At 44.1% G+C, this 15,988-nt stretch overlaps 1 protein-coding gene across 1 annotated transcript in view; it reads left to right on the forward strand.

Annotated features, from left to right (window-relative positions):
• The first annotated feature begins 1,064 nt into the window (after window positions 1-1,064).
• LOC120942792 (uromodulin-like) overlaps window positions 1,065-15,988 on the forward strand; it is an 89,103-nt gene continuing 74,179 nt past the window's right edge. The window contains exon 1 of the mRNA XM_040355717.1: window positions 1,065-1,293. Coding sequence (XP_040211651.1) covers window positions 1,065-1,293 — 229 coding nt within the window. The remainder of the gene's footprint in view (window positions 1,294-15,988) is intronic.

Consider the following 15,988-nt stretch of genomic DNA (forward strand, 5'->3'; position numbering starts at 1 on the left):
CCTGAATTGTGGCTTCATCCGACCGACGTAAGTTTCCTACGCCATCGGAGCCTGGGCGCATATTTACGCTGGCCGCAAAGGGCGTTTCCATTGATTTATGTGTCGAATATGCAAATGACCAAGATACGCAGATTCACGAACGTACTTGTGCCCGTCGCTGTAATCTACGCCGTTTACGTAAGGCGTATGTCCGGCGTATTGTTGTTCCACCTAAAGCAGGTGTAAGTCATGTTAGGGTATGGACGACGGAACAGCCGTCATATTTTACATCGTTTACGTAAGTCGTACGTGAATGGGGCTGGGCGTAGGTTACGTTCACGTTGTAGGCATTGAGCCGGCGTATCTTAGGGAGTAAATTTGACGTGATTCTGAGCACGCGCCGTTCGTTCCGCCCTGGAAGAAAATATTTTACCTATGGGCCTCAGAAATGATCAGCCTTCCCAGAAGATGAAAATTACACTAAAGAATGACATCAGTGGGGGTGATCTGCCGGTGCTTGTGATGGCCGCTTAGTCACAGAGCTCTGCAGACTTGGGAGAGATCCAAAGTGATAAAGGCCAATATCCACAGCCAATCTACAGCCATCCAGCTGCCTCACACCCTGGGCACCCTCGTGGACCATGTCCAGCAGGAGGAAGGATGACCACCAGCCAAAAAAGCTGAGAGCTGAGGGCTTTCTTCCAAAAACCATGGCTGTGGTGCACTGCTCCTACATAGATCTCACAGATGACACACAGGAAGATCTAGAACCACAAATCATGCCTCTGTCTCCCAGAAACTCATCAGGGGGAAGCCCAAATTCTGGTAGCCCAGCTAAGGCCTGAGGATGGATGCTCCATCTTCCTCTGACCAAGCATAGGCATTTATCCTCTCCAATCTAGCCAGGCCTTACAATCATCTATGGCATATTTCCCCACATCAGGCCAACCTGTACTCGACACAACACTAAAAGACATGCTTCTATCACTACAGTCTTCTTAATGACTGACCGCTCATCTTTCATAGTAAAGTTTTCCTCCGAAATGCATAGCCTTGGGGATAGAGTATCTTACACTGAGGATAAAATGGCAGAATGTACTACAACTGTAAACAACTTGGTTGATGCATATGATGAGGTCCAGGAGGAACAGTCTTGGACCAGAGCCAAACTGGTGGACATGGAGGACATGTCGCGCCATATCAATGTAAAGCTGCGTGGCATTCCCGAATCTGTGATTCCTGCTGACCTCCACAAATATGCAAGTGACCTCATGCATGTTATTTTTCCCAATGCCACACCACTTAAACCAAATGGTTTGGAAGAGTGGCCCAATTCTTTTGGCAATATAGTGTGGATTAGCAAGTTTGGAGTGGGGGAACTTGACTGGCCTGCGCAGAGTCCTGACCTCAAGCCGATAGAACACCTTCAGAATGAATTGGGGGCGGAGACTGCGAGCCATGCCTTCTCCTCCAACACCAGTGACTGACCTCACAAATGCTCTTCTGGAAGAATGGTCAAACATTCCCATAGGCACTCTCCTAAACCTTGTGGATGGCCTTCCTAGAAGTGTTGAAGCTGTTATAGCTGCAAAGGGCGGGGCCAACTCAATCTTGCACCCTATGGATTAAGACTGGGATGCCATTAAAGTTCATGTGCGTGTAAAGGCAGGTGTTCCAATACTTTTGACGATGTAGGGTATATATTCAAGCCAGAATGTGTTTGTTGGCATTTAAAGTCCTAGTTTATTCTAAATATGTAGCCAGAAATCTATTCATCTTCTTGTCTCGGTTCCCACCCACCTCACCCTGGAACATTTTTGTGCCCTCAATAGCAAATTAAATAGACACAACCAGCATAGCTATGAGTTTTATAAGCACCTTTCACATTCTTATAAGTGCAAGAGTGGATTTTACAAGACATTCTTTTTTTTATAGTGGCACTTACCATCTACAATATGTGACCCTCCTCCCCCCATAACCTAGGTCAGATATCGGTCATGGTTTACATTCTACCTTGTTTCAATTTCATATTTTTTGCCATTTTATTTCTCCTCATTATACTAGGGTTTGGGTCCCACCACAATTGTGAAGAAGTGGAGCCGAGTCACAGAACACATTATTTGGTTTTTATAATAAAAATCTATCTTTGTTATGTAGTTGATATCCCCCCATCCTGGATTATTTTCCCTCAAATTGGGCGCTTCTGTCACCAAGTGAGATTTTGGTAGCATTTTGCCTTACTATAACATCGCCATATCAAAGTTCTGTAAAGATGAACTGGATTTGGTCCATCCCAGAGCATTACGTATGACCCTTCCCTAAGCCAGGGGCCTCCAAACTGCTACCCGAGGGCCCGATGTGACCATTTACTTAGTTACATAGTAGGTGAGGTTGAAAATAGACACAAGTCCATCAAGTCCCCCCTATGTGTGTGATGATATGTCAGTATTACATTGTATATCCCTGTATGTTGTGGTCGTTCAGGTGATTATGTAATTGTTTCTTGAAACCATTGATGCCCCTCCCCCGCTGAGACCACTACCTGTGGAAGGGAATTCCACATCCTTGCCACTCTTACAGTATAGAATCTTCTACATAGTTTAAGGTTAAACCTCCTTTCTTCTAATATTAGTGAATGGCCACGTGTCTTATTAAATTCCCTTTCGCAAAAAAGTTTTCTCCCTATGGTGGGGTCACCAGTCCGGTATTTGTACAATGAAATCATCTCCCCTCTCATCGTCTCTTCTCCAGAGAGAATAAGTTCAGAGCTCACAACCTTTCCTCATCACTAATATCCTCCAGACCCCTTATTAGCATTGTTTCCCTTCCTTGTACTCGCTCCATTTCCAGTACATCCTTCCTGAGGACTGGAGCCCAGAACTGGACGTCATACTCCAGGTGCGGCCGGACCAGAGTCTTGTAGAGGGGAGAATTATCCTTTTATCTCTGGAGTTGATCCCTTTTTTAATGCCAATATTCTTTTTGCTTTGTTAGCAGCAGCTTGGCATTGCTGAGCCTCTCATCTACTAGGACCCCCAGGTCCTTCTCCATCCTAGATTCCCCCATAGGTCCCCCCCCAGTGTATAGATTGCATTCATATTTTTGCCACCCAAATGATTATTTTACATTTTTCTACATTAAACCTAAATTGCCATGTAGTTACCCACCCAATTAACCGGTTCTGGACCGGCTCCTGTAGATTTACATCGGCAGAATGGCATGGCTGGGCAAAATAACGTATATTTACGTGACTTTGAAATTTCAGCTGTGCCAGGCGCGAGCTTTGTGACCGTTCCCGTAGGACCCGCAGATTCGATGTCCGCCGGTGTCCCGCGATCGGGTCACAGAGCTGCAGAACGGGGAGAGGTAAGTGTAAACAAGCATCTCCCAGTTCTGCCTAGTGACACTGTCACTGATCGTCTGTTCCCTGTCATCGGGAACAGCGATCAGTGATGTGTCACATGTAGCCACGCCCCCTAACAGTAAGAATCACTCCCTAGGTCACACTTAAACCATTTTAATAGCACTGATCGCTGTAAAAATTACAATGGTCCCAAAAATGTGTCAACAGTGTCTGATGTGTCCGCCATTAAGACGCAGTCACAATAAAAATCGCTGATTGCCGCCACTACTAGTAAAAAAATATTAATAAAAATGCCATAAACTATCCCCTATTTTGTAGACGCTATAAAATTTGTGCAAACCAATCAATAAACGCTTATTTCGATTTTTTTTTTACCAAAAATAGGTAGAAGAATACGTATCGGACTTAACTGAGGAAAAAAATAGTTTTTTTATGTATTTTTGGGGGATATTTATTATAGCAAAAAGTAAAAAAGGGGTGAGGTGATCAAATACCACCAAAAGAAAGCTCTATTTGTGAGAAGAAAATTACGTAAATTTTGTTTGGGAGCCACGTCGCATGACCGCGCAATTGAAAGTTAAAGCGATGCAGTCCCGATTTGCAAAAAATGCTCTGGTCTTTGGCCAGCGAAATGGTCTGAAGTGGTTAATTTGTTCAGATCTTCTTGTAAGGTTTCCACATCCTGAGGAGAAGTTATTGTGCTGCTTAGCTTAGTATTGTCCACAAAATACAGAGATTGAACTGCTTACCCCATCCTCCAGGTCGTTTATGAATAAATTAAATAGGATTGGTCACAGGACTTTTCTAGCCTTTACCCGGCCCTTTGGGCACCATTCCTCCCACTAATATGAGGCAATATTCATCCCACAGACACCAACAATGGGGCACTATTTCTTCCACTGATAGTCCTTAAACACCATTGGCATCATAGGGCCAAGTTTTGGGGAAGCCCTTGTCAATCCTTCCCTCATTCCTTACTGATACCAATGATGGGATACTATTCCTCCTACTAAAAGGGACACTATATCTACTCCTATTGTCCTATTGACAACCAACCCTGAGGCCATATTTATTCTCACTCATGCCGAGCCTGTGACACTTTCTGCCCCTGCTGGCCACAATCCGGCCCTCCTAAAGTCTGGAGGACAAAAAACTGACCTTATGTTTAAAAAGTTTGGAGACCCCTGACCTAAGCCATGAGTGGAGACAAATACATTTTGCATGTGTGTGTGGTCACCTAGTGAACCAAGTTGATGGTGGTGGCAAACTACCCTAAGTTGTGCATCTGTGAGTCTGTGTGAGTCTGTGTGAGTCTGTGTGAGTCTGTGGGAAAGGTGGAAGTGCTCCAGGAAGGCGGAAGCTTGCTGAATATTTCGGGGAACCTTAGATGTGTGTGGGCATTGCCTAGCTTCTTCACAACCCTTACAGTGCACAAGATTACGTGAAAATTATGTATTTGCCTGCGTGTGTCCAGAAAAGTAGGTTTGAGCCTCCCTCTGGTGGGCGGTGGTAGTATTGAAGGCTCTGATAAGTGTAACCCAGGCTTGTTTCACTTTCCCAAGGCAAGTCTGCTCAACCCCTCCCCCAAACAAGGAACTCCCTCTGGTTACCATGTGCCCAGTTCATTGACACTCTAACGGTTTCCAATAACATATATAGGATAGGCTAGTAAACTCATCATCATTAACTTTGCCAAACTCATCACGTATTCCCATAAATGTGTATTATGTATCTTTTTATATGTTCTTGTCACAAACACAAATAAATTAGTTGTCGGTAAATTCAGGGTTTGTCCAGAACCTTGTTACCTTGTTCCTCATTCCTCCGAAATCTGGTACGCTCCACCAATCCCGCATTCATTGAAAGATTGAATTTTTTATATAGGGAGTGATTTTACTACAATAAAATGTTATTCTGATGTTTTTTTTTAATCTTTAAGGTTTTATATTGCTCCCAGAACCCAGCACAGATTCCATGATTAGCTGATACTAGACTGTGCCCTGCCGAAAAATGTGTTTCTTTTAATGTCATTCTGTTTTTTTTGTTTGTTTTTTGGGTCATTCGTTGTAATCGCAATTTGTAAATTCGTAAATTCAAAAATTCATATATTCGTAAATTTGTAAATTCAAAAAATTGTAATTCATGAATTCGTAAAATTAGTAATTTTTTAATTCTAAAAATTTTAAATTTGTAAAATTCGTAAATTTGTAAATCTGTAAATTCTAAAATTGTAAATTTGTAAAATTCGTAATATCTAAGAATTGCAAAATTTCGAAAATTCAAAGGATCCAAAAAAAGGAAAGAAAATCCGAAAATTCTAAATAATAACGAACTAACTAATTAACTAACTAACTAACTAACTAACTAACTAATAATAACTAACTATTAAATTATAGGTATTGGAATTTCTCTTCAAATTTGGCTCTTAGTATACGTAACAAATTCGAATTTAACCAAAGTTATGAATTATCTGAAATAATGAATGCTGCATCTAAACAAATGGAATGGAACAAATTAATAATACATAATAATAATATTTTTTTTTTATTATTATTATTATTCATAAATTATAAAATTCTTAGATTCTTAAATTTGTAAATTAGAAAATACGCAAATTTGTAAATTTAAAAATTGTGAATTCGTAAATTAGAAAATCAAAAAATAAGAAAGAAAATCCGAAAATTCAAAAGAACGAAAATTCGAAATTTTTTAAATAATAGCTAACCAACTAATAGTAACTAACTAATAAATTATAGGTATTGGAATTTCCTTTCAAATTTGGCTGTTAGTGAACGTAACAAATACAAATTTATCCGAAGTTACGAATTCTCAGAAATAACTAATGCTGTATCTAAACATATGGAAAGGAACAAATTAATAATAAATAACAATAGTAATAACAATAATAATAATGAACATTTTATTATTATTATTTATTATTAGTAATTAATTCGAGATTTTCCTAGCTTGTGACGGAAAATATTAATTATATGAAGACAGGAGGCGAGTATCTTATGCATTATCTTTCTTTAATAATGCCCATAGCAGAAATACAGTAAACATTTATTGTAACTTAAAAAATTCAAAGAACTACCCTTCCCAGCAGTCCCTGGGCCAGTGTAGCCCCTCCCAGACCGTAGCCTATATAAGGGACTGTCTGAGGTAACCTATTCCTCTTTCTTCATGCAAATTAGTGTAAACAGGAACTGAAAGTCCAATTAGACATCTCCGCGGCTGCCGGGAACCTTCCGACCGGAACACAACATCCGAATCTGGAGGAAACGAAAGGACAAGGCCAACACGGACCAACTTCATCCGGACCAACTTCATCCCAACGGGAACTATAGGAAACCCAAACCATTCGGAGCCGACCGGTCAGTTGTCCTCAGGAACATGGACCAACGGATTCAGTCAACGGCATCCCGACTCCGGATCTGGAACGCAGTAGGAACCTCCATCTGCGGTGAACTAAACCCATGGATCGAAACGGACAGCAATCCCAACGGGGATAGTGAAAACGAACTCCCGGGGCGTACCAGCCTCCGACTTGCAGGGTGCGTGGTTCATCAGTCTAGAACGAGAAAGAGACAACCTCGTGACAGGGTTGGGTTGGGAGGGAAGATACTCGCCTCCTGTCTTCATATAATTAATATTTTCCGTCACAAGCTAGGAAAATCTTGAATTATACATCAGACAGGAGGCTCATATCTTATGCAAGTTCAAAGCTATAACAATGCATATGACCAATAACAATCAAAATAATCCACAACACTGACATAGATATGTGTACCTCCTGTTCAAAGCGGGATTGGCGGAAAAACGGTCGCTGACAACAGTCCGCCGCTATAGTAAGTCACAGAGGAAACCAGGAAGAGAGGATTAACGTAGGAAACGAGGAGTTGAAAGACTTGCGAAGATCGCAGCGAGGCTGTCAAGGACATATAAGTCTGTAGACAGCGGACCACATACAGTTGTGGATGTGCGGGGAAGAACGGGTAGAAAACCGATCGAAGTACCGTCTGGTCCAACGCACGACGGAAAAAGACTTGAGTCTCTGAGGCGAGGAATGACGCCTGCATATGTCCAAAGCCTTGACGTCTGACCCACGATGATGGAAATCAGACACAAGAAGACAGTAAGCTCGAAAGACAGTAACCTCAAGACAGAGTGTCAACGTCCCCCAGCCCGAGAACATGATCATGACCTTGGAAAAATCCCAAGTGTGCTGGTACATTGGGCGATTTAAACTTAACGCCTTCAAAATTGACACACCAACGGATCCAAAGAGTCCGCCAGATAATTGGCTATTACAGACCCTCGCGCTTGAACGGGGTCGACCCGTCGTTGATCACACCAAGTAACCCAGAGTCCCCAGGTAGATCGAGATGCCGATCTAGTCCCGGGGCCCAGTCCAAGGCAGGGAATCCCTAGCTGTTCCCGAAAGGTCGTAGTCTGCGACCGGAACCCCGATACTAACCATGTGAGGAGAGGTAGGATGTGCTTCGTGAGTAGAGGGTGCAGATCCCCGTTCGGACCAGCGAGGAGGTTGGGGGAATGAGGAAACAACCTGGGGAGTTCCACCGTCATCCTCAGAAGGAGGGGAAACCATGGCTGCGTCGGCCACCACGGAGTGAACCGCACGACTGATTCCCTCCGGCTCGCTAAGTGAAGGAGGACCCTGAGGGTCACCGGGAACAGGGGAACGCGTAATGTGTCCCCTGTGACCACGTTTGGTGGAGGGCGTCCACATGGTGCGCCTCCGGATCCGGCCTCCGGTTGTAAGAGCGCGGAAACTGGTGGTTGATACGGGGAACGAACAGGTCCATAGAGAAGGATCCGCAAAGTGAGCGAGGATCAGGGACCCTGACCGGTGCGGTCGCCAATCGTTGGAATCGGTCAGGTAACGAGAATCCAATCTGCCACCCTATAGGGATAGTCTGTGGCATATCCCGCAATCGGGACGATGTTGCATTCCAGGCAGAAGTGCCCGAAGTCTTACTAGATCCGCTAGGATTCTGGATCAGGGGCCCACCAAGCGATCGACGTACCGGACTGCGGGTACGTTGTCCGAACGCAATAGCACACAGCAGATGGACGTGCGTGGCAACAGACTTCCGATGGCAAAAAAGGCCGTCAGGGGTGTACGTGTTGATGTGCAGCCGAGGGTTCTCTGCGGACCACGTCCTACCGGAGGACGAGGGACTGCACCGAGCACCCCAGCCGAGGCGGCTGGTATCCGACCCTATGACGAAATCCGGTGAGGAGTTGAAAATGTCTCGCCGTTCCGTTTGACGGCATGACGTAACCACTACCGTAGGTCCACCAAGGCTTCACTTAGTTTGTATATCGAAGCCCCTAGCGAAGATGTAGAGTCTCGAGTCTCTGGAGGGTTCGACAGTGAAGAGGGGCTGGAGAGTGGCCTGGATTGACACCGGGAACAGGCCGACTAAGCGAGTCAGTCCGCGTAAGGACACCCGCTGCTGCCCAGCATGATACTGATGTCTTTGCGGATGGCGGCTAATTGGGTATGGGTAGCCGAAGGATCGCTCGGTTGGTGTCCACCAAGAACCCAAAAAAAACTCTATCTCCTGAAATGGGGAGATAATAGGTGTTCGTGATCTATGAGGAGTCCCAGATCGCGAAGCGATCCGACCATCCAGGAGGCGTGTTCGCTCGCTAGGCGAGGGGAACCAGCCATTAGAAGTAGGTCGTTCAAGTAGATGTTCAACCTCACCCTTGTTCCACAGGGCAGTAAGTTGGTGAGATTTCTCAAGCTCCCACCGGGCGAAAAACCGCCTTTCTTCTTCCTGATCGGGAAGATGTTGTTGAGGAAGTTCAAAGAGAGCGGGTCCATCTCTACTATCGGCTGTTTGGTCCAAGGTCTAGCAACCTGTTGTCCATTAGGACGGTGTTTAGGTTTGAAAAACCGAATGGGATGGTGAACCAGGTATACGCCTGGTAGTATAACTCCATTTGTCCTACCGTCTTAAAGATATCATCAATTAGCGTGATCCCATTGTGCTAGGTCAACCGGCTTACAGAGGCGGTAGCCTGCTCACTAAGGCGTAGGGTTAGGTGATAGGTCCAGAGATCTAAGACCCAGTACTGTGAGGTCCCAAAGGCCCTCTCTATTCCCTTCCTGGAATACTGAATGATTATGGGATCCACCTCTGGAGTGAGCACCACCGTATTTGGTAATGGAAGGGTGAGTATTCCACCCTCAACTTGTCCGGTTAGCGTACCGATCGATCTCCGGGTCCAGCATTCGATCTATTGGATCACCTCAGGTAGAGGTGCCCAGTCACCGGAGTGTGGGTGGCCAATCACCTCCTGATCGAAAAATGGTACTCCACAAGAGTCCAATAAGGTTTTACCCTGGGACCTAGGGTTGGCGTCGTCATGGAGCGCCATGTGCCCACTGCTCACATAATCATCATCATCATTTTCATCCTCAGACTCAAAGGTGTTAGCCGCCTCGTACTCCGCGGACGACTCTGGAAGAGTCCACGAGGAGTTTGGCTCAGTCCGTCTAGCGGATCACTGCCTCTGCATGTGCATCTCCCCGAGGCTCGGGGGTCGATTGGAGTCTGGGAAGGCAGTGGGTCGGCAGGCCCGGGAGGGTACTGCCTGGGGCATGTTATTTACTTCCCCTGCCGGGGAGTCCGTGGGTCGGCAGTCCTGGGAAGGTACTGCCTGGGGCATGTTATGTACTTCCCCTGCCGGGGAGTCAGAGGGTCGGCAGTCCTGGGAGGGTACTGCCTGGGGCATGTTATTTACTTCCCCTGTCGGGGAGTCAATGGGTCGGCAGTCCTGGGAGGGTACTGCCTGGGGCATGTTAATTACTTCCCCTGCCGGGGAGACGGAGGCCACATTAATGTGACGGCGCATACAGGACGCCATGCCCTACTCAGGGGCGTTATATCCTTGCCGGGAGATCCGGACATAGGGGTGCATGTGGGTTGGAACAACCGATGCCCTGGTAGTCTGGACGGACCTACCGACCAGCTCAGGAACCAGTGCAGCACTGAGGTAGGTAGGGCCTTCCAGGGCTGCGTCCACCACTTCAGTGGCACCAGTAGGGAGTAAAGGATCTGTCGTCAGCCACAGGAGAGGAGTCAGCTGTCTGCGGACAGCACGGCCGTGCAGCACAGGAAGATACGGAAGTTATGTACTATAACTTGTATAGTAATTTCTATAATTCATTCAATTATTGTTATAATTTGTTTATTTATTTATATATATATATATGTATTTATTTATTCAATTATATATAAAGTATAGTTTAATAGTTTATATTTTAAAATGTGTTTATTATATATATTTATATATTTATTTATTTATTCAATCATTTAGATTGTATAAATTATTTATTTATAGACATTTATGTTCATTGATTTATTTATATTTATTTAATAAGTCAATAATTTATTCATTCGTATAATTATTTAAATTTATTATTTATTTACATGTATTAATATATTCATTATATGTAGAATAGACTACAGGGGAATAAATTCCCAGAACAAGAACTGATGTTTAATGTAACTGAAGGTGAAGGAGTGACAGAAGCAGGGGAGGGGAGGAATTCCCCACCAGCTAGGTGTGAGTGACAGAAGTTAGATGAGGGGAGATATTCCCCACCACAAGGGGAGCTAGACGTGAGGCTCGGGGCCGTAGTCTCGCGAGACTACGGCCTAACGTGATTCGCATAGATCAGTGAGATCTACACAGAGTTCCAACCATACAGCCGCCCGCACCCTGGCGTGGCGGCGATGGGGAGAGACGGCCTAGCACACGGAGGATGGGGTCCCCAGGACAGGTCCGCAGCAATGGCGCCGTCGATTCTCGACAATAGCGCGATTGGTGCAGGGAGATCCTCACCGCCACGCCCCCCTCAGAGATGAGACGCTCTGAGGAGAAGGAGAAGAAGGGAGGTAGGAAAAAAGGCGCCGAGATGTTAAAATGGCGCCGTCCTACCTCCAGTCAGAAAACGAGCAGTGTGCAGAGCGCACCGGGGGGAAACAAAAGAAGCAAAGCAGCGGTATATTGTAAAATAAACAAATAAAGAAGCCCCATGACTGTAAGATGTACACATCAGAGGAAACCGCGTTCTCTACAAAACGGGTGGCACAGATAGCAAAGTGGGAAAAGCATACAGCAAAAACTAAACGTTTATCATTTTTAGAAATATCAGTTGTGCTTCATAAGACAGAAGGTTGATAGAACAACACACAGATGAAGGTCTGAGGGGATCAGAGGGTATATACAGATACAGGTGGAAGTTGAAGGGAATAGCGGAGGAGGGAAAAACCTCCGTAGCTGTAATAAAAGCCGGGGTGGGAGGGGGGGGGGATCCCCAGCACCCTGTGGAAAGATGATGTGACATTAGGATCTACACAAATTAAAAAGGCTGCTGATAACCAAATAACAAGCAAGCCTACATACAAATTATAAACATAGAGTAATGTACTTATCTGAGTTCTGGCTATGAGCAGGAAGAAAGAGGAATAGGTTACCTCAGACAGTCCCTTATATAGGCTTGGGTCTGGGAGGGGCTACACTGGCCCAGGGGCTGCTGGGAAGGGTAGTTCTTTGAATTTTTTAAGTTACAATAAATGTTTACTGTATTTCTGCTATGGGCATTATTAAAGAAACATAATGCATAAGATATGAGCCTCCTGTCTGATGTATAATTATTAATTACATTCCATTATTATTAATATTCAGCATTTATATATCGGCAACAGTTTGCGCAGCACTTTACAATATGAGGGTAGACAGTACAGTTACAATACAAATCAATACAGGAGGAATCAGAGGGCCTTGCCTGTTAGCGATTACAATCTAGAAGGGAGGGTCAAATTATACAAAAGGAAATAACTGTAGGAGATGATCTGATGATGAAAAGATGAGGTGATGGAGAAAATGAAAATACAGTTTTTAGGTGTGGGTAGGTTAGACTTCTATGTAGAGAAGGGTTTTCAGGAATCGTCTGAAAGGTAATAGAGTAGGAGATAATCGGACAGAGTGGGGTAAGGAGTGCCATAGGATTGCAGAGGCTCTGGAAAAGTCCTGGAGGCGAGCATGGGAGAAGGTGATGAGGGAGCTAGAGAGCTCATTTATTTAGATGCGGCATTCGTTATTTTGGATAATTTGTAACTTCGGATAAATTTGTATTTGTTACATACACTAACTGCCAAATTTGAAAGGAGATTTCAATACCTATAATTTAATAGTTTGTTATTATTTCAGATTTCCACATTTCCGAAATTCAGAATTTATGAATTTTCAAATTTACGTATTTACGAATAATTAGATTTACAAATATTAGGAAAAATTGGTTAAATGGGTTTTCTGAATTTATGAAATTCAAAATTTTCAAATTTGCGGACTTACGAATTTTCTAATCAAGTAATCAAATTGAATTTACGAAATTAAGAATTTTCAAATTAACAAATTTTCAAATAACAACATTTTGTTAAATGGGTTTTCGTTAATTCAGATGTTTGCGAATTAACGAATTTGTCAAAATTTGTTAAAAAAACTAATTCAGAACGAAACAAATTGCCCATGTCTAGCTGATACACACTAAATCAATGGATTTTTTTTTATGATTATTATTATTATTATTATTATAATACAGGATTTATAGAACCAACAGTTTGGGCAGCACTTTGCAATATTAGAACAGACAGTACAGTTACAATACAATAAAAGAGGAATCTGAGGGCCCTGATTGTTAAATCTTACAATCTAAAAGGAATATCAAATTAATTAATTAATTAGTTATTTAATTGCTATCTATTGATAAATGAATTTAGAGATAGTTGGTATATATTTTCATGATAAATAAATACTCTAATGCCCCATACAGACGGTCATTTTTTGTGATGAAAAAAAAATGACGTTTGAAGTGATGAAAAAAAACGACATTTTTGAAACTTCATTTTCAAAAACGATGTAGCATACACACCATCATTTTGAAAAATGATGAACAAAGTGACGGCACTCTAAAGGGGAAGTTCTATTCGCCTTGAGGCTGCTTTAGCTGGTTACTTGTTAGTAAAAGATGATTCGTGCTTTTTTGTCTGTTAAAGCGTGATGAATGTGCTTACTCCATTATGAATGGTAGTTTTACCTCCCGTCTCAAAACTTGCTTCTGGGCATGTGCGGGTTTAAAAACGTCGTTTTGCCCACACACTATCATTTTCATTGACACAAAAAATGACATTTTGAAAAACGACACAAAAAATTCGAGCATGTTCGAATTTTTTTTTTGTCATTTTTCAGAAGACATAAAATGACATTTTGCCCACACACGATCATTTTAATTGACATTTTTAAAAATGTCATTTTATTTCATCACAAAAAATGACCGTCTGTACGCGGCATAAAGATTGATCATAAGTCTATATGTTTGTGATGATTTAAAGTAGTTGTAAAAGCAGAAGGTGTGTTCTATGCATCAGGATAAAAAGTCCCCCCGCAGCCCCCCCTAATACTTACCTGAGCTTCATCTAGATCCAGTGAAGTTGCAGGAGAGTCTCAGCTGCCCAAGACTCTCCCTCCTGATTGGTTGAGACATCAGCATGGTGCCAATCAAAGTCAATAAAGCCAATGAAGAGAAAGAGGGGGTGGAGCCGAACTGCGGCTCCATGTACGAATAGATACACAGAGCAGAGGCTTGGGCGCTTTCACGTACCTAAAGGGAGACTGAAATGACGAGGTCGGCCTCTCTTGTATCTCCAACCCAGGTCCCACTGAGAGTGAAACAGAGGAGAGAGAAGGGACATGGGGAACACGAGTGTCTGCAGGTGTAGACCCGGAAACTTGCAGAAGGAGATGCGACTTTGAGAGGGCAGAAGAACCATCAGATCAGGAGGGGTAGACGTGCACCACAGTTCATCTGGGGGTTAAAGAAGCACGCCGCTTGTACTGCGGGACCCCACCTACCCATCCCTTTATCTGCAAAGGACAACAGCGCAGATGGGACAAGTGGCCCATGGTAGCGAGGATAGTAAGGGGTTAAGAGTGTTCTGGCCTGTGGGGTGTGGGGGGAGGAGTGGCCTGTGGTGGGCGGTGCTCTAGACATGTGATCAGTTCAACCATTTTACACACACACACACACACACATATATATATATATATATAAAGAGGGTCAGAGAGAGGTCCAGGTACTATTACTTTTGGCTCTGAGGAAGAGGGTTCGCCCTCGCAACGCGTAAGCCGTAGCTGTAATCTATGCCGTCTGAACTCTCCGGCTGTTTGGTTCCAGTAGGAGACCTATCGGAGGCATCTATCCCTTTGATGGAGTGATGTTTATGCTTGTTTTTTACTTGGTTTGTGAGTATTCATGACTTTTTATACAATTTTAATTAAACCTTGCCATTGGTAATGCACTATGTCAGTGCGCCCTTCTTTTCCTTTTACATTTTTGTCTCAAGAATACCAAAAATTCTGAGGAGGTCAGCAAGATCCCTGGTCATTCCCTATTCCAACGGAAGACTCTGGTTCTTCACTAAGTGATCAAGCTCCCGAGCGCAGGAGACTGTTTGTATTTTTAGGGTAGAACTTCTGGCAGGCTTGCAGCAGGAACTCGCAGCAGGTTGCAGGATCATAATCGCAGACAGCTGGGCAGGCACTCAAGTGAGCTGGGAAGCTGGAGTCAGCAGACAGGAGCATGTTTGCAGGATAGCCAAGGTCACCAACATGCGGGCAGCGAGGTGCAGAATCAGGAACAGAGCCAAGGTCAGGGATGAGCCGGGTCAGGAGCAGGAGCCAGCTAACAGAATCCAAGATCAGGTCAGAAGAAAGCCCAGTCAGCAACCAAAGGAACATATCAGAGGTAAGCAGGATTCACGGAACAGCTGAAGACCAGTCAGCATTAAAGCACAGACAGAGTCCTCCTTAAATATCCAACCTGGCACCAAGATACCTCATGCGTGTGCCAATTTGCGCAAATGCGCAACTCAGGTGCACCCTGCTGTTGCACGCTTGTGAATATTGATTGGCAAGAAGCCTTAGAGCAGGGGTCTCCAAACTTTTCAAACAAAGGGCCAGCTTATTGTTCTTCAGCCTTTAGGAGGGCCGGATTGTGGCCAGCAGGGGCACAAAAAGCCCTGGGCCCAGCATTGGTGAGAATAAATATGGCCTCATAGTTTGCGATCAGTATATACGTAGTGCCCCTATTTGTAGGAGTAATTGTATCTCATCATTGGTATCAGTGGAAGAAAAAGTCAGTGGGAAGAATAGTGCCTCATATCAGTGGGAGGAATAAAGCCCTGAGGGCTGGATAAAGACTAGCAAAGGGCCACATCTGGCCCTCAGGCCACAGTTTGGAGACCCCTGACTTATAGGATTTCACTGACAGGAGCCACGAAAGCAAGCTGCTTGCCATGGGGGCACTCAGCAAGAGGGAGGGGCCAGGAGAGCGGGCGTGGGACCCGAGAAGAAGAGAATTGGGGCTGCTCTGTACAAAACCATTAGAGAGCCGGTAAGTATAACATGTTTGTTATTTTTAAATGAAAAAAAACTGAGGCCCAGATTCTCAAAGGAGATACGACGGCGTATCTCCTGATACGCCGTCGTATCTCTGAGTCCGAGCCGTCATATCTATGCGCCTGATTCTTAGAATCAGTTACGCAT

Source organism: Rana temporaria, chromosome 6, assembly GCF_905171775.1.
Source record: "Rana temporaria chromosome 6, aRanTem1.1, whole genome shotgun sequence".
Taxonomy (NCBI): domain Eukaryota; kingdom Metazoa; phylum Chordata; class Amphibia; order Anura; family Ranidae; genus Rana; species Rana temporaria.